Source organism: Cygnus olor, chromosome 3 (assembly GCF_009769625.2).
Source record: "Cygnus olor isolate bCygOlo1 chromosome 3, bCygOlo1.pri.v2, whole genome shotgun sequence".
In the NCBI taxonomy this organism is placed as follows: domain Eukaryota; kingdom Metazoa; phylum Chordata; class Aves; order Anseriformes; family Anatidae; genus Cygnus; species Cygnus olor.
In genome coordinates, this window is record NC_049171.1 from 13,443,597 (window position 1) to 13,468,716 (window position 25,120).

The 25,120-nt window shown below is 35.3% G+C and overlaps 1 protein-coding gene across 2 annotated transcripts in view; it reads left to right on the plus strand.

Annotated features, from left to right (window-relative positions):
- NBAS (NBAS subunit of NRZ tethering complex) overlaps positions 1-25,120 on the plus strand; it is a 187,950-nt gene that overhangs the window by 67,841 nt on the left and 94,989 nt on the right. For both annotated transcript variants that reach the window (XM_040551536.1, XM_040551538.1), the window contains exons 33-40: positions 2,753-2,866; positions 4,475-4,632; positions 6,911-7,009; positions 14,547-14,714; positions 15,236-15,349; positions 15,615-15,738; positions 20,772-20,848; positions 21,379-21,516. In XM_040551536.1, coding sequence (XP_040407470.1) covers positions 2,753-2,866; positions 4,475-4,632; positions 6,911-7,009; positions 14,547-14,714; positions 15,236-15,349; positions 15,615-15,738; positions 20,772-20,848; positions 21,379-21,516 — 992 coding nt within the window. The remainder of the gene's footprint in view (positions 1-2,752; positions 2,867-4,474; positions 4,633-6,910; positions 7,010-14,546; positions 14,715-15,235; positions 15,350-15,614; positions 15,739-20,771; positions 20,849-21,378; positions 21,517-25,120) is intronic.

Here is a 25,120-nt window from a genome sequence, read left to right on the forward strand (position 1 = left end):
TTTTCTGTCATTTCTGAGCTTCCATATTTTTCCTCTCATTTGTAATGCCATCTCTGCTTTTATCAACTTCTGTCTGAAATTTAAATGCTGTAACAAAAGGATGTAGAAAAAACTTTGTACCTAGAAGAGATCTAAATCTTCCTGAGCAAAGTAACCTTTAGAATATAAGTGCGTATTTCTTATGACATAAGGAAGCATTAGTCCTAAGCAGCAGAACACGCACAAGCAGTTTCGCAAATAATAAAGGGGAAATAAAAACTAACATGTCCTTTCTAGTTTCTGAACTTGATTAGTTTGAGTCTGGATGTCAGACATCAACGTTAAGGCTTAATGCAGAATTACTCTGTATTAAAATAATGTTATCACTTTAATGGTCTCCCTTATGGAAGGGACCTTTTTTACATCTTGGATGTCTATCAGAGTGGCAATGGCAACAATTTAGATTCAAAACCTTTCACTTTTATAAGGCTTTATTATTAAAAATCTCTTCAAATGCGGAGTCATGAAGCTGAAGCAGTGAATTTTTTCATGTCTGAATAGATGACTGAGAACATGCTGCTAATCTGCAGTGGGTCGTATTTTAAGTGACTGCACTGTTGAGGCACTGAAAGCCACATGGAAAAAGGATTCGAGCTGTGCGTTGCAGGGTATTCGCTAGTCGTGGAGGAGCTGACAGTTAATCCCCAGCATAACAGTGTGCATCAAGATAATGGAACTTTAAATGAGAGAAAAATGGAGATGAGATGAAAAAGTATAGCCATGGACTGGCAGGAAAACAATCCTTATGTTTTATGCTTTTGCTTTTGTAAAAACACGCAGAGATGTATCTGCTGCATCAAAATTAATTAGCTAAAATGGTGGGGGGGACCTTGGCAATGTATGGCTGCTCAAGCACATCTAAGAAGAAAGCAGTTCCTTGCTCCAAGTGTTCCTTCACTCTTTCCTACAATCCCGCTGATTTTTAAGTGATAATAAATAGCAGTAATTATTTGGTTTAGCAGAAATCTGACTAACAATAGTTTCATTATTTCTATTGCCTTTTGCTTTTGTCTGCTACTTAGACAAATCTCTCCATAAGTAGTAATGCTGTCAGGGTGAAGTGGTGGGCATCAGAAGGTGAGTGGCAACTACAAATCTTTTGCTTACAAAATGACAGTTCACGTCTAGCTTTTGTAGACAGAAACACCTCTTTGTCATCTGTAATTGCTTTTGCCTGGATAAGAAGTTCCCAGGTTCCAGAGGGCAAAATTTGCAGCACAAGAGCCTTGGATGTGATTAATTTGCAACACCATGTGTTGGCAGTATATAGGGCGAGAGGCCAAGAGATGGGAATGATGGGAAGCCAAAGTGCTCTCCCATCTGAGTTAGTCGTGACGTGCTGGGATTAAGGGAATCTTAATTGAGCTAAATAATTAGAGTAACTTCACTTCCTTGAATGTCATTCTAGCACAACTGCTACATCTTATCTTTCAAGAAGGCTTTAAAAACAAATTTGGTTTGCCTATGTTGATGATTCTGCAAAATAAAAATAACAACTGTGTAATTTAAGAACATGTACTCTTTAAGTGGTTTTTGAAACTGGCTCTGTTTAACCTTCTGAAGTATTTGCATTTCATAAGTTGTAGTAATACAGTTTCATAAACCAGTGCCCTTTTCAAATGACTGTCAGCAGTGACTCCATAAAATCACTTCTAATAATAGGAGAGAAACATGACCAAGAAGTTTGCATTGAAAAATCCACTCACTTTTATTAATTTCTTGCCACCCCTCCTTCCTAAATTAAAATCATTAGTGTGGAATTATTATTCCTGTGTATGTTCAGTCACCTGTTCATATAGTACATGGATATGTGGACTCTGTTTTAGCATGAGACTGGACCAACTGGTTTCAGTAAAGTAAATAATTCCTAATTTCTCATGTTCATTCTAAATTGGAAAAAGCTTTTAAAAAATAATAAATATAGATAGCTGATAAAGGGTGACAGGAATCAATGTTATTTGTATTGATTGTAACCGACTTTGAAAAGGAGATGAGTTGTCTGATTAGATTTTCATTTGCGAATGCTGATTTCTTAAAATTAAGGTCAAGACATTTGTCCACAGAGGTTGTTATTGAAACTTCAGTCAGAACACATCAGTAGTATCTGATGTGTTACTTTTGACTCATACTTTGGGGAGTAGACATTGTCCAGGGGATCTGGTGATCAAGATCCATGTATGATGTGAGAAAGTAGTTTCAGTTCTACTCTCTAAATTTAGCAGGGAAGGGATTTTAAATGCTAATGTCTTTCACATCTTAGGAATCTTTGTCCACATGAAGTGGCAGTTTAAGTTAGGGGCTTTGCTTACTGTAACAGTATAATTATAAATATAAAAATTATTTTTCTATTGCAATTCACACACAAAAAAGTCAGTATTTGGTTCTATACATCCCTCGTCTTTAATATCAGTTTTTATCTGTTTAGTCTGTTGGCTGTCACATAAATAAGAATGCATTTTCTTTTCTTTTAAACTCCTTTTTAACTTAGACTTAACATGTTACGTAATTTCTTTAGCCAGCTATAATGCCACTTTTCTTTTCCTTCTTTTAAATATTTATCTGTTGTTTCATTTTTAGGAAAAATAAAATGATAATTTTATTTCCAGAAGGTGATGTTTTCATGTTGTGGCATATAATTTTCTTAAGAAATAAAGTAGGAAGCTTATGTTGATTATTTCTTCCAACTGATAAAAATGTTCAATTTTTCGTACAGGAGATGACCAGATGGAGAGAAAAGGTCAAGTTTTAATCCTTTTAGTGGAACAAGCTCTCAGTTTCCAGGACTACAAAGCAGCTAGTATGCATTGCCAAGAGCTCATGACTGCAGGTGAAGTAAATAAATGGGGACTACATGGGGTGATGGTGGTTGGAAATCTGAGTTCTGACTCTCAGCTCACTCTGAAGTATGTTACTTCAAACTGGTCCATTTCATTCAAAAATCTACTTCATTGTGCAAGTCAGCAGTATGTCAGCTGTAGAAGGCATGTGGTATGTAATACAGTAACTCCCATGTATGTCATGGACCTACAAAATTAGCCACAGTGTCTTCTGGAGCAGCACTGTCTTTTAAAATTTGTTTTACTGAGATCTCTCAAGCAATATAACATAATGTGACTCAGATAATCCCTTATTTTTTGTTCCAGAAGCTCAAAAATGTATCCCATCAGGGATTCCATTTTTAATTGTCTTTTCAATGCTTTTTTTCTTGTAAGAAAACAGAGTTATAATTTATAAGTTTTATGCATGAAGTTGATAAGTTTTTTTTTTTTTTTTTTTTATGTAAGTTATAAGGGAAAAGTTATAATTTGTCTTGTTGTTTAAGTCCCTTACTTGCTATGTTCTGGTATTATGTTTTTGTGAATGGTCACGTGAAACACCATTGAAATTAAACATGTATATTGGTACGTATGCATTCAGTATCGTTTATACATAGTCATGCCTCTCTGTAAACCTCTGTATGGAAGTGTATTTCAATATCCTTGTGTTTCAGCTTGCAAAAGTTCATTCATATACTATAAAATCTTACTGTGCAGTTACTATCCCACTTCATTATCTCTTGAAATAATGACAGGAAATAAAAGTTTGTTAGGCAGCTGGGTAGGAATATGGCTCTTAGTGTTCCATCCAAAATAGGCTTATAGTATAATTGGCTGTAGTAGTAAGTGCTGGGTTATGTTTCGTACTAAATATCACAGAAACCCGATTGCCTGTTACCTACGGTCACCGTGGTAGACCCAGACAGTACCACTGAAAGTCAGTAGGGCAAGCATTCAAATGGCTCATTGCTGCCACAGGGGCGTGCGATTGGTTGGAGGTTGTCTGGAGTCACCAAAACTTGCCCTCCAATGAATCTTCGTTAAAGTATTCAAAGTAGGCTAATGTGCAGGTCTTTTAGATAGACTTCTATCAAAGCTCTTAAAATATTTGTGCTATTTATGTAAGTCTTATATGTGAGGTTATGAATGAAATTAAATGACACTTTTATGTCAAGATGCTAAGGAGCATGGGTTTTGCTTCTCTGGTTCTTTTTTCTGCCTCAGGATTGAGATTATGTGTGGAAACAGATGAATTGAGGTTCTTTTAATGTATCAAGTAATCGTATGTATATTAAAGCCACTCCTGTAATATATTTAATATTATGCACTGAAGTACATTCTGATTTTCTTATTGTAATATGTAAAAATATAGCATGTAGGCTTACAGATTCCTATTATAGTGATATCTACAATATGGTGGCAATGAATCTTCTACATATTTCAGTCTAAAGTTGAGTTACATCTACTTTATGGAGCTTTTATGGCCCCTTTCTCAGGGGCTGTGTTGGCAGGAATGCCACATACAACGCTCTTATCTCATCCAGTGAGAATTACGTGGGTTCCTGCTGTTGCTTGTGAGGCTTGCTTAACTGAGAAGTAAGTTTTGTGTTCTCTTATAGGTTACTGTAAAAGCTGGGAAGTATGCAGTCAGCTTGGGCAATCAGAAGGCTTCCATGACTTGCGTATGCGTCAGGAACTCATGGCTTTTGCTCTGACACACTGTCCCCCAAATGCCATAGAGGCACTGCTGGGAATTAGCAGCTCATTGCAAACCCAGGTAGGTATTTCTGAAACTTCTTTCATGCAGTTCAATGCTTACCAACGCTTTAAAGGGGAATTCTTCTAATTTTTGTTTCCTTAAATTTGTCTGCCTGTCACCTCCAGCCCCAGCAAGTTTATACTTTTACTACTCATTTTTCTACTTTTGCTGTTGTATTTCAGCACGAGATCTTTTTTAACCATTTTTATATGATGGCTGCTCAAGTAGAAGTGCAATTATATCCATCTTTAGTACTTTTAGTGTCTTAATTTATTGCCTTGTTAAACGTTCTATTTGCAAATAGATTTAAATCTTTTTTTCTGAAGTTTTCCAGGTTCTGTCACCTGTTTATACCGTGTAATCTAACTTAATTAAATGTCCAATTAAAAGTTCATTAAACATCTATTCTTATTTTCTATGATCACTACCAAATATGTGATGAAATTCTTTTCTCACTGATTTCAACCATTTGATAATTCTAACAAATATAACACCGTTTTTATCTGAGCCATCTTTATTAACCTTGCAATGACTGACTCTTAGCAGAATCAGCTCTTAAATGCTCATCAGACCATATTATGTCCATGAGAATGATTACTTTGACATTTAAATGCAAGTTATGGCAAGGTGACATAGCAAACCTATTTAAAGGTCTTATATTGAAACTGCGGTGCAGTAATTTAGGTTATCAAAAAGTTAAATTTCTGTTCAGTCTAGTTGTGGTTTGGCCCACATGCTATGTCTAAGTCCGAATTTTTCTTAAATCACTTTGAACTCTTAGACAGCTTTCTCTGTACAATATAAAAATCTTAGAGGGCTCGTATTCTGTATCTCAAGACACGGAGGAGAGGGTAGTAATAGATAGAGTACTTATGCAGTCTAATAAAGGCAACTCCAAGTGCATATCCTTTTTCTTTACAAAATTTCTGGTGTAGCAGAGCACATGAGAAATATGGGAAACATAAAGGCAGTCTTTGCAGCCTCAGTAACAGGATAATGTCAGAATTAAATGCTACAAACAGTTTGAAATGAAGTCTAGCTCCTGTGAACTATTTAATTTTATCCACTTGTTTTTTACTATTTATTTTTTTCATCATGAAAGCACTCCAGTTTGAAGCAGGTAGGTATAATTACTCGTTTCAACACAAGTGGACTCTTTCCAGAATTGATACCTGTAAAATATAGAAATAAAAGCTTGTTTCCCTCTCTTATGTACCTATATGCAGAATTAGAATTTGAAGTTACGTAAACTTCTGGTGCTGTATAAGTGAAAATGTGTTAAACTTTCTCTCAATTCATTGCCCCTGTATTGCTGGCTTGTTTCTTCTAAAAGCCTCTTTTCCTGTTAGTTGTAATGCAGTACAGCTGCTCATCCACTGGTTATTACCCTCTTGCATCGTACTTTTCCAAGGGAAAAGATTTTCTCTTCTTTATTCACAAAACTTGATACTGAATTGGTTGCTGAGGTTTCTTTGTTAGTGCAATATGATTTGTCACAAACATTTCAGTGATAATTTATTTGGTACTTGCCCAAGGAAGCCAAACCCAAGTCATGATTTCCATCAAAGAATGCATAATCAGTTTCTTCTGCAATTACTTTCTCCAAAAGCTAAGCACAATTTTTTCAGCACTCGTCATTAACGACCTTGTGTTCTGTCCAATGTACATGTCTTACTGAGCAACCTGATCCAGTGGGAGGTGTCCCTGCCCATGGCAGGGAGGTTGGAATAAGATGATCTTTCAGGTCCCTTGCAATCCAAACCATTCCATGGATGTAGGTAGATAAATGCAAAAAATCTTTATCAGAAGTTCATGGTAAACAGGTGATACTAAAAGACTGTCTTTTGTGGAACTTCATTAGTCTATGGCCTGCAGAAATTCTGTTCATGTGACACTTTTCTCTCCACTTGCCCATCACCTTAGAGGCACAGTTCCAAAAATGAGTATTTTTCATGGAAATTCTTAGCTGACATTGTACAGAAACTTATAGGTAGTTTAAAACAAACAAACAAAACAACTATAACAATCAATCAAACAAAAAAATACAATTCTTACATTGTGTGGAAAAGCGTTGCACAAAAAATACAGAAGGGAAGGTCATTTTGCCTAAGGACTACAAGAGTGAGAGGATGTTAAATAAATGTTTTCTTCTTCTCCCTGCCTCCTCTATCCCCTCACTTCTTGTTTTTCTGTCGTGGAAGTTTTTGCATCAGAATTTCTTGACTTTCCTATGACATTGGAATTATAATTCTTAATGATTGTCTGGTAAGGGGTTATATTTTTTCTGTCTCTGTAGATTCTTTATCAAGCTGTGAATTACCAGTTGCTTCCTTCAGAAGGAGATGAGAATGTAAATACCTCTATACCTTCTTCGCTGATCAGTAAGGATACAGAGGTAAGCTTTAAAGAGTTTTTAAAGTAATAACAGTTGTGTTTTGTATTATGTTGAAGAGCTGAATCTGAGTGTGAGCATCATCTACCTGTTTAATACAAAAAGTATGCAGCATTAAAGGCTACTAATTAAAGGCTACTAATTTTCAGTCTTAGATTATTTTAGGTTTACCTTTGCTTATATATTTTTGCATAGTCTGTTCTGATTTTTGTTGCTTCTTCTCAGGCAATCTTCGCAGTAACATGGCGGGGGGGGGGGGGGGGAAGCAAAACATTTGAAAATTATCCTGGGCTATGCATTTAATTCAAAAACATCTTGAGTTAAACTTTTTTTTACTGTGCATCATGGTGTATATGGTGTCTTCACCATTTTTTGACTTCCAGGTATTGCAGGTGAAATAATTATTATGTGCAAGATTAGAAGGTACATCAACACTTAGAGCTTTGTGGAGAATAGAGGCACAGGGGGAAGGAAAAGGTTTACTATTCCTTTTTTACTTTTCATGTTTATAATTTTAACAAATCTAAATTTGTACATGTATGATTGGGACTACGTTTCTCTCTTCAAAGATGACGCTATTTACTATTTCTGAAAGAAACGAACGTCTCTTTCAGTCTCTACAGAGTGGGAAATTCTAAGTTTAATTAAAAAGTTATTTTGAAAAAATAGATATTTAATGTAGTTTAGACCCTCTATTTTTCCCTTTCATCTTTTCTGTTCAAGTTTTTCTGTAGGTGATAAACAAATCTCAGGATGGGAGGGGAGAAATGTTAACCTTAAAGTAGGAAGAAGAGTAGAGAAGAGTAGGAAGAAGGAGAGGTTGTTCATGTTGTATAGCTTGGCTTTTTGAGCAGAATATTTAAATCGCAGCCCATTTATTGTCATTGTTCCATTAAAGGAGTTTTTACCAATGATAGCTGTAGATGGAACATGTTAGTCTTTGCATTTGGTGTATTAAACACTATGTAGCTAAATAATAAATAAGTCCCTGCCATGTTATTGGAATGGGAACATAAGTTCTGTGTATGTATGTATTTTGTGTATGCATATTTTTGTGTATGCATACATGCATATTTCATATAAATGTATGTGTAAACGCATACGTATACATATTTCCATATATATATAAAAGTAACAAAACAGGCAGGAAAGTGAAACAGCACTGAAGACAGCATTCAGAGTAAATGAGGTAAACCTTTACCTTATGTATCTAGATTTCTAGAATCATTGCCATGAAGAAGAGGTCTGTTTATTAGCATGAACACATTTTATTTTCTGGGAATTGGTAAATAAATTTATCTGAGAGCAAGATTGTCAAATAAATGTTAATGAAATTGTGGAGCCTTTTGATTAGGGCATGGATGCATATCTTAACAAATTGTAACGTGACAAATTTGTCACACATCATCTTTAATATGCTCTAGTACTATCAAATGTTTGTTGTGACAGAACAATTGTATGTGCATATAAATGAATTCAGAAATATACTTAAGAGTTTATCAGTCTTGAGTAAACTCACTAATTAGCTTCATTATCAGTTCAATTTAGATATCTGAAGTAATTTTAACTATAGTGAGGAATTTTCATTTAGAAAATTACTCACTCTTATTTCATCCAATGTACATTCTTTTGTTTTTTTCCCCTTTGTTGTGGTTAGTTGTCTACAGTTGGAAGTCTGCACACAGACTGGGCAAATGTGTATGGTGCAGCATTGTCAGTTTTTGTTGTTTTTTGTTTTTTCGTTTTCTAGTCAAAATGTTACACTATGAAATGAGTTCTGTGTATTTGCTAATTTTAACTTATTGTCTTCTCCCAGTTGATTTATATGAGAATTATAGCTTCTTTCATTTCTTACAGTATTTTGCAATGACACAAGAGGAAACATATCCAATAATATTTAGGCACAGTATAAACTTACCTTTTTTATAGACATATGAAATGTTAGAAGTGCAGTATGTTCAAAGACTCTGTCTCTGACGTAACTGAATCCCATAACTGCAATTGCTGTAGTTGCACATCAGGTAATTCTTCCTGCTTCTTACCTTCATTGTCTTGCACAGAATTTCAAACTATAACATTTTTTTGCCCTTTCTTTTTACTCCTTTCTTTACTTATGTTTTGACTTAAAACATCCTTTTCTCAAGGACTTTACGGATGTTCTTCTTCCTCACTTACCGATAACTTTTCAAATTAGTGCTCAAAACATAATTTTCCTTTTAACTAAGGTTAATTAAGGTATATGTTTTTGGACATCTTTCTCTGTTACTTTGAAAATACCTATCTGCTAATCAATCAACTTTTTTTATAATAGCTTTAGAGATCTTTTTTCTGCCTCTTCTCATATTGATCGTTAGTTGCCACTGCCATTTTCCTGTGATACTAGCCCACATCACCTGCTGGTTATACTTTTCAATTATTCTTTTTTTTTTTTTGGATGTAGAGGAAGAACTCCCTATTAATGTCTAAACTCATTTATCTTTGTTGTTTTAAGGTTCTTTCTTTTTTTTCCAAACCTTTTTTTTCCTCATGAAACTTGCAGGAATCTTGACAGCAGCTCGCTACGTATCTTCACAAGTTACTTGCAAATGTGTCACATAACATAGCTGTCATATTGATTTAAGTAAGTCTTTGTAGGAAATTCCTGACTGCTACAGTAAAGATGCACGTAATTATTCTGTAGGAACTAATGCGTTTACACTAGTATGTACTTCATGACCAAAGCAACCAGCTTGTCACTTGTGATGGAACTCAGTGGAACCATTGGAGAAGTTATCCTTTTGAAGCTACAATGACTCCAACGCAACAGAATATTTTGCTTATTAAGTTTCCTTCATGCTTACCATTTGTTCTATCTGTAGTGTGCTGCAAGTGCCTCAACAATTCATCTTGTGCTGCTCAAGCTATCTCAGTGAGAAAAAATAAGGTCTTGACTCATTAAAAGTATTTCAAAATATTATTGCTAATGTTATTAGATTAAAATATAATTCTTAGTTGTGAGATGCTGTGTTTTATATAAGCAGTAAAAACAATAACCACTGTAAATCTTGCCTTCTAAATGAGCTCTGACTTTGTGCTTGATCTGCTTAATACTTAAAACATGCGTTATGTCCATTATAAATAAAATCATTATCTTTTACATATCTGAATGTGAAAGTTTAATTACTGTATACTGTCACAGTAGCACAAGATAAATTAATAGTTTCAGATTTCCTTGGAAAGGAACTTCTGATAGGAGAGCAGAAATGATTTGAAGATACTCTTCTCTAGAAATTATAGGAATTTTTTTCTTAAATGTTGCTTAAAAGAAAAAAAAATGTTCCTACTAACTGAGAATTAGCATCTTTTCTTTTTGGACCCATGCACTGGATCTGGAATCTTTTTAAATACTCGCGTATGTTAAATTGGTGTGTCATGCATCCTTATCATTGCTGACTGGCAGTGATTAGGGAATGTCTGTAGTGTACTCAGGGAAATGTTCCACCTGGAATCTGTGGAACTTCAGGGCAAAAATAGTTGCAGTTTCAAATAGTTATGATACATAAATCTTTATATATACACACATTTATATGTATGAGATTAACTGGAGCTGTGTTTTGTGGCTTAGTAAATATACTGGTTTTAACTCTGTAACAACTAAATTAGAATGCTCATAGAAAGAAGTAGCTGTAATTCTTGAAGGTATTTTATTCATTAAGTTCATTTAGTGTCACTGAACTCTTGTGCTGAAGAAGAGAAGATCTCAAGGTGGAACTCCACACTTGTACTGTGTAAGCTGCTGCTGGCAATTTAATCAACGAGGCACAGAGAATAATGCAACTAACCAGCCATTAGGTGCTTGATTCACTTACTTAATTACAGATACCAACAATTTGAGATGTCCTAAGGCATCTTTACTGTCCTTTAGCTACTGACCCAAAAAGTCTAGGCCCTCTTGTCAGATCTATGAGTGTTAGGCAGGTATCTTAATTACTGCCATGTATCGCAGACAGTCATCAAAGCCTGTGTTTAAGTAGCTGAATGTAATCCATCGTCTCTGCTTAAGGCTGAATTACTTTCTAGTTTGCAATGACAGTAATAGACTTAGTGAGACCGTAGACATCCAGTGTCACCAGAAGGTTATAATCTTGAGCTGAATCCTTTCTGTAGTTTCTCATCTATGTTTTAATTTATCTGAACTGGACAGGAGTTATGATGTAGACAGGTTCATGATAGAGGTGTTGTACAAAAATGGAAAAAAAAACACACAAAAAACACATTTCAAGACACAAAACAGGAATGTACAGTATACATGGATGCATATGTAAAAATATTTAAATTCCTGCTTTCTGATGGGAGTACCAGAAAATGAAAAATGAAAAGGAAAGCTAAGACTTGATGTTTTTTTAGTCTAATAAGTAGAGTCTGTTCCACCTCGCTTTGTGTAAGTACAAACCCTTTAGGTAACCTTTTATGTAGTCAACCTGTGCAGGTTTTCTTTAACAATAACAGATTTTAGTGTTAACATCTGTTTCCTTTTAGCGAGGTGGGGATTGGGTTCTTCTCCCAAGCACCAAGTGATAAGACGAAGGGAAGTGGCCTCAAGTTGCACCAGGGAGGTTTAGGTTGGATATTAGGAGAAATTTCATTACTGAAAGAGTTGTGCAGCATTGGCATAGGCTGCCCAGGGAAGTGGCTGAGTCACCCATCCCTGGAGGTCTTCAAGAAGTGTGTAGATGTAGAACTTGGTAGCATGGTTTAGTGGTGGGCTTTAGTCCTAGGTTAAAGGTTGGGCTAGATGATCTTAGAGGTCTTTTCCAACCTGAACAGTTCTATGATTCTGTGATTCTTCTCAAGGCTATTAACTCATAAGGTGTGTTACGAGTGTGGTTTCTGCATGTTTTGACCCTTGCACCTTGGCTAACTGTCATTAAAAACAAAACAGACAAACAAAAACTATGTTGCAGGTGTTTTAATTTATCACTATTCTGTGGCTTATTTAAAAAAAAAAAACAGTTGGCTTTGCTTTCTTGTCCCTGGGTTAGACTGTTTGGAGCTATATTTTAGTATTTTAGCTGTTTTTTTTAGGTTATCTTGATAATTTACCATTTGTTGGCTGAGCCTTTTTCACATAAAGTTAAATTCCTTCTTTTTTTTTTTAGCTGCTATAAGAAAATAATTTCCCTCAAAATCCCCAAGCTATAATACTGTACTGAAGTCATAATTAAAGGATACAATTAAAGTTATCCTATTAAATGAGATCTTCAATAAACTTTAAGAAACTTAGTTTATCAGAGGTTTATTCAGGATAGCAGAGTTATGGTAAATGTTGCTGTTCTAGGTACACGGAGGAATGGCTTTTCAGATGACACAATTCTTTATGTGTGCAGAAAATATTGTAATGATGGTTAAAGTTCCATTTAGTAAAATCAATAAATCGCTACCAAAGTTTTTCTGATAATGGTTGAACTATACCAGCACGCACTCTACTGAATGAGGTTTATTTTTAAAAATGATTTTCTCAAATGCAATTGAAAACTTGGAAGGGAAAAAATTGTTTTGAGTTGTTTGTTTTTCCTCAGTTAATCCTCAGAATAAGTTAAGAGTCCTGAAGCAACCAGAGAGAGAAACTAGTGTTCTCTATATAACATTTAAAATACGAAACAAAAACCTTTAGTTAGTACAAGTAACAAAAATGATTTATTAAAAACAGTTAAACCAACTAAACAAAAAAACACAATGTTGATTAACAAGAACTGTTAATTGTTTCCCCCTCCCCACCCATCAAAAAGAGTCACCAGACCTAGGCTGTTGTATTGCTGTTTACTTTTCAGAGGAGTAAAAATTCTGGTGTATTGCGCTTAGTTCGTTTGGTTCAGAGCATCATATATAGATGCTCATATATATATATATATATATATATGCTCATATATAGAGAACATCAGAGTTCAGAGCATCATATTGCTCTTTGTTCATTTGGTGAAGAGCTGAAATTTCCCGTCTAGTTCGCTAGTTCGTTAGTGGTGTTCCTGTGAAATTTAGAAAATAATTTCAGAGAAAATTGAAAAATAAAAAAATAAAATGCTGAAGTCTTAGAGGAAAGAAAGACGTAAAATGGGCCTGCTACTTTAATGATCAGGTTAAGGCAGTGAATAATACAATTACAATCAGTGAATAATACAATTATGGGTACTAAAAATAAGGGTGTCTTCCGTGAAATTTTACTTTGAAGCTAACAGATGTTTTGTCAATTAAGTTCCTGTGGGGCATCGCTCACTTGAGCATAACTTGGCATCCTTTTGCTTTGATGTCTGAAATTTTGTCACAAGTTAGTAAGCTGTGAATTAATACTTCCCGCTCACTTATTAGTTATGCAGGCAGAATTCTCCTATTTCTGTAAACTTTGGTGTATGGGGAAATGAATAATTGAACTGTTATGAAGAAGCATTGGAGATAAAGCTGTTGAAATTTACTGTATGTAGGGGAATATTTATATTTTATGTTGCTGAAGGCAGTATTTACATTAGCATGCTAATGATATGGTTCTATTCTAATGTGCAGGTTTTGTAAAGCATGCCATGGACATGAACCTTTCATGGCTGGAATAGTTAGCACAGATCAACCAAAATGGGTATTTTGAGTATTAATTAAATGCTTTACAAGAGGAAGAGTTGGTGCAGAAACCTCCATTTGCAGAACGTCCTCTACTTTAACTGATTTTAATGTGAGTCTGCTGAGGCTGAGTGAACACATTTTGCAGGACAATATGCATATGCTGCAGAAGCAGCTCAGGCTTGAGAATAGGCTAGGCTAGGATCTTGGATTCTTTTTTGCAGTCTGTTAGGCTTGCTAGATTTGTACCTTGGAAGTGCTCACTGCAGAATTTCAAATCTTAATACTTAGTCACTTGGTCTGGAGATGAATGTTTACATCTCTTCGTCTTTTCCCCACCGAACTGTGAGGATTTTTTGTTGTTGCGATGTGAAGGGACAAGGGGTGGAGTGTGTCTACATTGTCCACCTTTGTCTTGTGAGGATGCTATTTTGACTTCAGTGTGGGGAGCTTTGTTTGCTGTTGTAAGTGAAGTTTGTGAAGGTTGTGTGATGAAAGCATATTATACTGAGAACTCATCTCAATAAATGCTACCTCTATTAATACAAGATTGTCTCTTCTATCAGCTTTCTTGAATTAGTGATGATTCATTTTAGCATGCTCAGTCTCCTCATGTATTATAGATAGATTTGTTATTTTAATAGAAGTACTCAATAGTTATGTAAAACATTACCATTATAAACTTTGGAATTACACACAGCTGGTATCTGTGGACACATGAGATTATACAAGGGGTACAATGTTCTACTGATCACGCTATTCACTGCAGATTGAGACTTAAGTCACTTTAACTTTACTTTTTTTTTTTACAACATCTGTTGCCTAAATTAATGAACATTAAAATAAGTTATTAACATAGTGTGTGTATACTAATGTGTTTTGGCTTTTAGGTCTTTAATCTAATTAAAGCATGAGTCTAACGCTTGCCATTGTGTGTTGGATATGCTCACAGGATGAAACTGCCGTCTCCTCTAGCCAGTCTGCCGATTTGTTGTACTGGACGACAACAAAAACCATGAAGGTGTTGTCTAACACAACTATGACTACAAAAGCCATGCTGCATGCTGTCAGTGATGGACAGTGGTGGAAAAGATCACTAACTTATCTTCGACCATTACATGTAAGGGATTGCTGCTATGTCTCTAGATGCTTACACATTCACTGCTATGTTAGAATAAAAACAAGTCTCCTTTGTAGACACACCTGACAAGTGAAGACCTCAAATTGATAAGTTAACTAGAGATGACAGGGGACTGTTTTCAAGCAAATCACAATGAAAGAATCCATCTAAAGGTGTTTCCTGTTTCTGTTTTCTAATCTGTTTTTTTAATTTTTTTTTAGCGTAGTGTGAAGGCATAGTTTAAACTTCGCAGAACTTCAGAACTTTGGGGAATAAAGCACAGTGAAGTCAACTCTTTACATACTGTCTATTTGTATTCAAAGCTCTAATACTGCTTTTGAGTGTGATTCTCTCTCAATACTGAGCTTGATTCAACATTGCTTTATTTAGGATGACTCTTGTCTTGATCCCAGTTGAATTCAGGGATCTTTCCATTTACAGGTGCTTCCCTTCTGAATTGCAGTTAAAGACGTTATAATGAGCTTTTTTTGTTACAGCACACCTATACTTGTTTTTCCCAGGGCCAAGAATTTGGAGATGTGTTAAAAAGTGGGCCTGGAGAAAATGCCACTGTGGAAAAGCAAGGCTGTCATCCATTTTATGAGTCTCTAATTGCTGATCCATATGTTGCAGAAGTAAGTTTCTGTTACAGAATTCTGATTTTTTTTTTCTGTTGAGATATTCTAGCTAAGTAAAAATATGGGTTTCATATTGCTTGTCAAAGCAAAAAGTCAAAGACTTGCAAGGACTTGAAATTTTGTGCAATAGTAGGAAAAAATAATTAAACAGAAATGAAAGCAAATGCAGGAACACAGGTTAATAAGTGTATCTGATGTAAGTGAACTAAACATAACTGTGGACTGTAGTGCTCATGCATCAGTTATCTTATTTTACTTCTAGTCTGAAAGCAGCTATGGCACATACCAGAACAATTCTGTGGAAAGCTTTGCAGAAGTATTGTTGAGAACAGAGAAACTGACAGAGACCAAGAGTGAAGGAAAAAACCTACTTCCAACTACAGAAGGTATGGGTATATGTGTATTTATTTCTGGATTTACTTTATATAGTAACTTTAGAAGAAGCTATACTTAGGTTTAAAAGTGGAGAATAGTACATAATGCTTTAAGTATTCCTATGTAGGTAAGTAGCCTTGATAGAAGTAGCTGCAGTTTTCAAGAAAAGTGGTATTTCTAAAAGGAGTTGCTCAGTAGAGAATAGAAATCTAAAATCTGAAAGTTGGCTGTAAATAACCAGAAATTGTTATTTGAGGGCCGACAGGGATATGAACATTGTAAAGGAAAAAATATTGCAGGTTTCTTGTATATTATCAAATAACATATTTAAAAGGAAATTTGCAACCCACTGTTAATATACCTATATATTCATTTGTTCAGATCCTGTGCCATTATTTATACAGCAGTTAGTATTACAGGAGCATGAGAGTTTTTTGATATGTAACTGTTCGCCTTCAGTTTCTGGGATCGGTAGAACTTTGTTTACTTTCGAAATTTCTAGATTATACTATAATATATAGATTATACTTGGTAATTTGTTAACTGAAACAGTTTCACTTTTTAGAGGCAAAACAAAACAACTACAGTTGTTTGTTTTTTCTTTTTGCTGTCTCCTGCTGGTGTAAGAAATGAACTATTTAAATATTTACATGCTGTTACTGTCTTTTGAAGAGATCTGTGTTATATTTTACTCTATGGGAAGTTCTGCCATGAAAAATGAGTTTATTAAATCACTTGCAAAGTTTCAAGTGAGGCTTGCTTTGTAATCCATACCGTTTCATTTCAACTGTTTAGTGAAAAACAGCATATCTGTTTTACAGGTATACAGTTCTCTATTTTTAGATATGTGATGTTTCTACAGGTAACTGGTACTGTTTTAATATAATGACATTGTGAATTAGAGAAGGTCGGTATCAGCAAGTTTAAATGAGGATGCATTTATTTATATTTTGTACCTTTCAAACTTTCTCAATGCAAAAATAATTTTAAGTCTGTACAGATGATCTCTTATCTTACATTCTGAATGCCTGTGATGCCTGTGTCTTAAAGCGGAGAGGGAGGCAAAGAGTAAAACACATTCATTACTTTCTTACGGCAAATGATGTTAATTGGCAAATCTTTGGTAATGCTTCCTGCTCCAACTTGAGTAATTGGAACTGTTTGATTACAGTTCAGTGGGTGCCTCTGAGATCAAAATTTCAGGTTTGGGGACTTGAAGAAAAGAAATTTTAGATTCCAGGTTTAGTTTTTGAACTTCTACCTTCCTACCGGAAACTGGGCTATTAAACATCAGTTCTATCTCTGAAGATCTATATCGGAATTTGTGTCAAGGGGAGCGAAGGAAAAAGCTGTTTTAGAAAAGGCATAGAAAAGATGAAATGAATTTGTTCTCTGATTCTCTGAAATACATTTTATTTAGAGGAACGGTTGTCTGTCAGCTCATATCAATAAGAGAACTTCTAAAGAAAAGGTACATTGTGTATTTTGCCAAATATGCATGATTTCAGTTTTCAGTAGATGAACAAAATATGTAACTTACAGAAAACTGAAGTAGACTTCTTTTCTTTCCAGCTGGTGATAGCAACTAGGAATGGCTCAGTAGTAACAAAATGTGTTCTGATCTGGTACTGCTCTTTGTGGTGGTTTCTGTAGTTTTAGAATGTAGTAGTTAAGCCTTCAGCAATATAAGCTGTGCTACAACTCACTATAGTGAAGGAGGCAGTGGTCACTTGGAGAACTTGAATGATTGCTGTAATACACTAAATACATGTATTAGTGTAAAACTTTGTCTTGAATAGGTGAGCAGATTTTATTAATTATTACTAGTACTCATTTTGTGATGATAAGAAAAGTGACTGATCTCTTTTTGTAATCTTGTGAGGTGTGCTGTGTGCTTTGAGAGATGTTACTACTAGCCTAACTACCCCATGAGGTTCTGACCTCACCCTTAAAATGTGTGTAGTTGTATACTATCATCCATTTTTTTTCTGATTTCAGGTTTTCAGTTTTTCTTATAATCTATATATATATATATATTTTTTTTTTTTCTAAGGAAATACAGCTTGTAGAACACTGGCTCTTTGCTTGTAACTCCCCATCCACCCTGTTTCGCAAGCCCTGTAATGTCTAATCACTTCGGCAATCTTCAAATTTGGCAGTGGTCTAAGTCCCTGCAAGTTTTGTTAAGATGTGAGTTGGGACAGAGTGGCATCCTGCTAATACCCATAGTCTGTGATTTAAACTCAGCTGTATCATACGTCAGAGAATTCCTGTAGGGCTTTGCTCGGAGATGTAAAACTGTATAAATTTAGTCTTTGTCTACACATAGGTGTGTATATGTATAAGTAGGAGGATATGTATATATATATATATATATGGATACATGAACACATACCGGCACATAAGCACAAAGAAAGCGTGTGTGTGTATTTATATATATATATATATATATATATACACACACATATAAATAAAACACACATTTATTCAATACAGAGGATTCTTTTTCTCAGAAGGGATGACAACAGAAGCAGTTCCAACTCTCAGGTACATTTTGCCAATTGGGGTACATTTGGGATAAGCTTCATAGAAATACAAGAGCGTGTATGAAGTCATGTTCTGGCCTTGTATTGGTGCTATTTTGTTGGTCATGATTGCTGTGTGAAGGGTGAAGATAAAGGTTTGTTAGCTGGGCATTTGTCTTGTTGGAGATGTTAAGTTCAAAGAAAACGTGGAGTTTGTGTTATTCCTGAGGTTTTGTTGTCCTGAATTTTCCAGAGAAAGGGAAAAGACGGCAGAGCCCTGGTTCTTCTTTTCTCCTCCCATCTTTTTCTGTTCGACTAGCGATGGTTGTAAGAAAGTTTAAAATAGTTTAGCTTGTGCTCACAGTACGGTATACCAGTTTTTGCAAACTGACTCATAAAGATTTTAATATTAGATATTTCCAGAGTTCTATTATTTTTGCTTGGACAGCATCCAGGTTATTTTGAATGCAGCAGAAACAAGCTGTCAGCAGCAAGAAACTATTGGTAGAAGCTATTTGAAGCATAGTTCCTGATGGACAGGTTTGTATTCGCAGTAACTTTAATGCTGCCATACAGGTGACCTCTGCGATGCCTTGTCACGTAGGAATTTGCTTGTTGTGTGTGGCTGAGGGCCAGCATGTAAATCCACTAAATCAGTCTGGTGGCAAATTAATGATAATCTGAAAATTGTAAGTGATCATTCAAGCCTTTTATAACTTATTCTTTGGAACAAAGAATTCACTGGGGGGTCTGTGTATGTAAAATAAAAATGTTTCTTGCCAGCATGCCTTTAAGAGTAGTTTATGCAATGTGGAAATAAAGACATTTGAGACTTTCTTAAAATGTGCAAAGAGCTAAGCTGTGGAAAGAGGGGTTCTGCTGCTTGGAATAAAAAAAAATCCATGAAAAAATAAAAACAATATTTTTTTTTCCTTGTATATTTAAAATTCCTTAAGCAATTTCTGATCCAGTTTTCCTAAGATTTTTGAAGTTCCTTCTGGAATTAATAATTTGTATTCTGTACCCCTAAAACTAAATGTTGAGTGTATCATCAGAATCATTATTTTGTAATTGTTTGTTGAAGCTTCCATAATAACCATGGTGACACTTTAATTTAGTACAGAAAAATATATAAATGAGAGTTCCTGTTATTAATCAACAAATCTTGGGCACTCGCATTGTGTCTGTGCCATGTTGATTCGCCTGTTTGTGTAAAGTAAAACATAGTGGTTTCTATTTTTAAACAAAAAAAGCCCTTAGTATCTCAAACTTAGGAAAAGCAGCAGTTGTACTGGAAGTATATATTTTTGAGAATCATTATTCTTTGTATTCATTTCTACTACATTCTTGTGCTGAAATTTCTGTTTGCAATATGTGGCAGGAGCTGGGAGGTTATTGTTTGGAGGTGGTTTTGTGTGTGTGTGCACTTTTTTTTTCCCTTAACTTTTTGTTGAGTTTCAATTGAAATGTAAATATCCTAGAAGAATGCTAGCTAATCTGATTTGAATCACTGTATTCAAGGTTGTTGTTGTTTTTATTCTCTTTTCCTAAAACCAGAAGTGAAAAGCAGATATAAGAATTACGGTGTCTGCTTCAGTAAAAAGATCTGAATTTTGCCATCTTTCAAAGTTTCTTAACTTTGTTCATAATAACTATTCATTTTCCTCAGCTGCTTTCTTTCTGAGCTTAGCTTTAGAATTTATAAAAATTAACATGAACATTCAGTTAAGGGAACTTCTCTCTTCATTATCTGTGTGCTGTTTACTAAATGAACTCATTTTAATTAGTAGTACCTTTCCATTGACACAGTTATCCAAACCTTAGATCAACTTAACTGTACCAAGTTACTGTTTGTAACTTGTCCCTTGGATAATGTATTTTAGGTATAACTGTCAGTGATAGAGTTAGATGATTTCTTAGTGACATTTTACGATATGCATGATCCAGATCAGCTTGTTTCTCTCTCTGAAGTTTCTGGGATTTCCCTTGCTTATTCTTTTTGCTTAGTTTCAATAATCTTACTTAAAAATGTATGCTACTTGTTGCTCTTTATTTTTTAAGACGTAAGTTTTTAATATAGATTTTTGTGTTCAGTGATAAGTGAATTAGAGCTCAGGCTTGAAGAAAAGACATTTTGTGACACTCCTCTGGCTGGTATTTTGTAATGTTCACAGCATTATACCACTGCCTTGACTTTACAAGCAGCGTGTCTACTTGTTTTGAATCGTTTCAGATGATATTTCAGTGGCTTTGTTTAGCATCTGTTACTGCACTGTCTCATTCTTGTTTGGTTAATGCATGGAACACTTTGCCTGGAAGTCAAGGTAAAGCTGCGCTGCAGTTTAATTACATATTATCTGTTTCTGGATTGCACTGATTAGTGTTTAATTAAGTATGTATAGGGTGCTTCAAGCTAGTGTCTAATAAAATAAAGTTAAACTGAAAACATTTCATTTGATAACTGTCAAGGCTGGATGGGTCAGTAATCAAAGCTTTATTTCCGTTCCCTATTGTTGCAGTTCTGCTACAACTGGCAAGTGATGCTTTACCAAATGATACGGCCTTGTCTCTTGCCTATCTACTTGCACTGCCACAGGTATGTTGGTAGTGATTTTATATATATGTGCTTTTGCCAGAAAAGATTGTTCTGGATTTCAGAATTCCATAAGAAAATGTAATTTCTGTAGGGCTTTAAAATTTGTCTTTGAGATCAATTAAATATAAATAGAAAGGTTTGGGCTGATGCATTTAAGGGTAGCTCTAAACAAATGCTGTTGGACTGCTTTGTGAGCACGGTACTGGTGAAATGACACATTTGATAGAAGTTAGACTGCCTGACTGACAATTCCAGTGTAGCTCAGAAATGCAGGTAATAACTTTATTGTGTAGAAGAAGGAAAGACATAGTTTGGAAATCATTTTGGTTAAGTGTTTGTACAAGGGGAGAAAAACATCATAATACAGAATTATCTTGGGGGGGGGAGGAGGTTAGTGACTTATTTCTGTGCCAAAAAAACATAGTCAGAGTTATTTCTAAATCACAGCAAGGAGCTTTTAGAAAGTTTGTGCACTTAACATTGTATGCTTGCTAATTCTTTCATCTAAATTAATGCTCTCTTTCTCCTAGGTGGTAGATGCCAACAAATGCTTTGAAAAGCAATTGCATTCTGCGTTATCTCTCCAGCTGGCAAGTTATTACTACAGCCTGCAGATCTATGCTCGTTTGGCACCATGTTTCAAGGACAAGTGCCACCCTCTCTACAGGGTTAGTACTTTTTCTTTTTAAAACCATATTCATTAATGTGCAGCATTAAAGCTATTCTAAATAGCCGGTACATGAGTTTAAGCCTGTTAAGGAGCTGATCTGACTTACAGTGTGAACAGCCTGCTAAGTTATGCATAATTATTCTTGCACAGTGCTGTAAACAGGCAAGTACTTGAAATTTTCTGGAAGAGTATATTGTGTGTTCTTGAAGCGCAGTATAAAGTGTCATTTATAGTAGCACTAGCCATCTTCAAAGTAGCTTATAAACACTGAGCAATAATGTGTATAGCCTATTCTGTCATCTTGCAGTACTAATAAAGGACTTCCTAGGATGAGTCAAGTGTCCATTTAAGCAAGAACAGGACTGTTCAGAAGTTTTCCATAGCCTTTCTTGACGTTTATTGTTCTGTATTTTAGTTCATGTATGGTGTTTTTAACGTTCATCCTTGTTCATTGATGAAATTGTTCATTTCCTGTGACAACTGTCTCTCTTTGTTGTTTTTGAAATGGCACAGCTCTGCTTCTTACTCATCGCCTGTGATTAAGGGAGTTTAATGATAAACTTGAACTAAATATGCGAGGTGACATACACGTTTGGTAAAAACCCAGGTTTCTTAGTAGGAATTAGAATTGGTGCAAAAGTCAGGCTAATGTAAACTCTTTTTTGCCACTCCAAGAGTGTATTCACAGAATTCAGAAAGTTCTTTCCTCCTGTCCTGAAGCTCTCTGGACTGTTTTCAGCTTGTCTCTGCTTTACAGCTAAAAGACCACTCCAAATTTTCTGAAGAGAGAGATCACTAAGCACCATCAGAGCTGGAAAAGAGGAGGTATTTTCTATATTCAGAACAGCTCCTTTTTCCTCTATGTTCAGAAAAAGACTGTTTTGATACTAGCCCAGTTCTGCAGTTTGGCAACCTTTCATGCTCCTGCAGACATTAGCATCCTGATATCCTGTTTAGAAACTAAAGGAAAAACTTAGCCCAAAGCTGAAATTTGTGGCACTAGCAAAATATGTTGGTTAGAGGAATTCGTTCATGTTTAAATAGCTTTCTTTTGAGCCTGCTGTTAAGCCCCTTTGATAGGAAAAAAAAAAAAAAAAGATATATTTATCTTAGCTTCTGTCTTACAAGCAAAGATGGACAGTTTGATTTTATGAAAGAAGCTATGAAGCCTTTTGAAAAAATAAGTCAAATGTCCTCATTTTGAAAGAATGAGGACAGATGTTAAAGCTTAAGCCATTTTTCTACTCCAGTTGTCATTTAATAAACAAAATCATATCAATAACACCATGTAGTTTATCTCTTACCAATATGATCTTCAGCTAAATCTATTATTCCATCTTGCTGAAATAATGTGTGATTGGATTCTGTGTGGATAAACAGTAGCTTCTAAGTTGTTTGCTAAAAATATATATAAAAAAAAAGATTGTCCTTGAGTACTCAGTAAGAAAAGAACATGGGAGAAGACATTTATTGTTACCAATGCTAAAGTATCCAGTGTGGGACAGTTGCTGAAGTTGAAAAAAAATAGTAACTGACACTTTTGAGCAAAGAAATATTTTTTCCAGCCACACACACGCAAAGGAAAAAAAAAAAGACAATTTCCACAGCAGAACAGACATTTGTTTAAATGAGCTGGTAATAAAGAATGGCTCAGCTTGCAAGTTGTTTTCCTCAATGTCACCGAATGCTATCCATGGGAATAGATATGCTCTTGCCTTTTCTATTTGTCTTTCCTTTAAAACTAAGGACACAGGAGGAGGAGGATTGTTCTTAAGCTTTGTGGTACAAACTTTTATGAAGATGATAAACTCAATTATTTATGTCATTCCATAGTAGATTGTCTCCCAGCACATGCAGCTGGTATCTTGCATCACCTTTATTTTCTGTTTCTCAAAACAGAAATGCGTCCCTAAGGCCTTTAACTATGTAATTCTGAGCTATGGGCTATTCTTGCAAGGTAACTGAGTAGGCTTTGTGGATGAAGAAGTATAACCAGTTTCTCTCTTCCCCCCATTGTAAGCCTTTATACACAGTAAAGATCTGAATGAATCTGGCACTTGAGCCACATGCTGGGAAGGTGGATCTTCAAGATCACAGAGCGCATACTTCTGTGTAACAGCGTCTGGATGATTCCTCTAGTCCACTGAATCTAATATCCTAACAACTCTTCCTAATTTTTTAGGAAGCTATATAGAAGCATGGAGAAATCTACACTTCCATGTCTGCTTTAGTGACATTGTATAAGTCTTTCAAAACAGTACATGGGTATCTCCAGAATAATAGCAGAAATGTTTTCAGAATGAAAATTGCAAATTTGTGGCAAGAATTGCTAGTTAATCAAGAAAACACGTTTTGAAGGAATCTGTAGTTCTGCTGGAGGAGGGCTTGACTTCTTCCTGACACCTGAAATACTGCTAATACCTGCGCATCAAAACAGAATCATAGGTTGCCAGAAATTCTCATTATCTTCTTTATACTGTTGAAGTCCAAAAGAAAATCAGATGGAGAGTATCTATTTCTGATGAAGTTATTACTTTGTAATAAGGAGAAACAAAGGAATTTGGGGTAGAGTACTACTGTATTTTTGTACCCAAGACAATTAGATTTTGAAGTTTAGTTGTTATAATTTAGACATAATAGTGAGAGTTTAGGGCATCTGAGCTATATTAATTTCTTACCCTGAGGGAGACATTAATAGAGTTCTACGACTAAATAAAACCACTGATAAAGGTCTGTAAGAATCATGCCAGCCGGAGAATAAAATTTTGAAAAACAGACTGGGTGTGAAAAACATTCTGCTGCTGGTGTAACTGTAGAAACCCTTCTCAATATTCTTTATACTGGTTTTCAGCTCTGGCTTCAGCAGAGTCTACTTAATTCCAACTCTTCGTCTCTAGGCAAGATTTCTATATTCTTCTTCTATCCTAATGAAGTTATGTTTGAATGAAATTCATCCTCATCTTCCTTTTTCGTATGTTCTCTTTTGCTTTTTTGAGCTTAGCAGTTGGCAATGTGTCACCATGGCTGAGTAAAGCTGCTCTTGCACCTGCTTTTTGCATGCGCCTTGTGGAAGTTGTCTCCGAGTTATTCTGTGATTCTAACTTCAATCAGCTCACCTTGGCCAGTTTGGCTTTTTAGAAAACGGACAGGTGAAAATCTCATGGGAGGCTACCTTAAAGGCAAAGTCCAACCTCATAAAGTCCAGCATCTTTATCTTGCTGTTTGCCTTCCCTTAAAATCTGAAACTACCATGTTTTGGTCCCAGCAGTGAAGTCTGATACTGAATATCACATTCTCCAACTTTTTTTCCTCCACCTGTACCTGACATTCCAGAAATCTCCTGGACTGTTGTATTCTTCCTTGTTGCCTTTCCAGCAGGTTTTATTTTCCAGAGTAATATTTTCCATGGGAACTCGGACCCTTGATGTTACAGTTCTTCGGATTTTATTAATTTCTTCTCAATCGAGTCGTCTGTAGCCCTTAATTGACTACAGTGTTGCTCTTCCTCTAATCACAACCCACATGTTTTTCTCTATCACCTCTTTCATAGGAAGGCTCGATGCATTCAAGCGGCTTTGTCCTTACATCATATTCACTGTCAT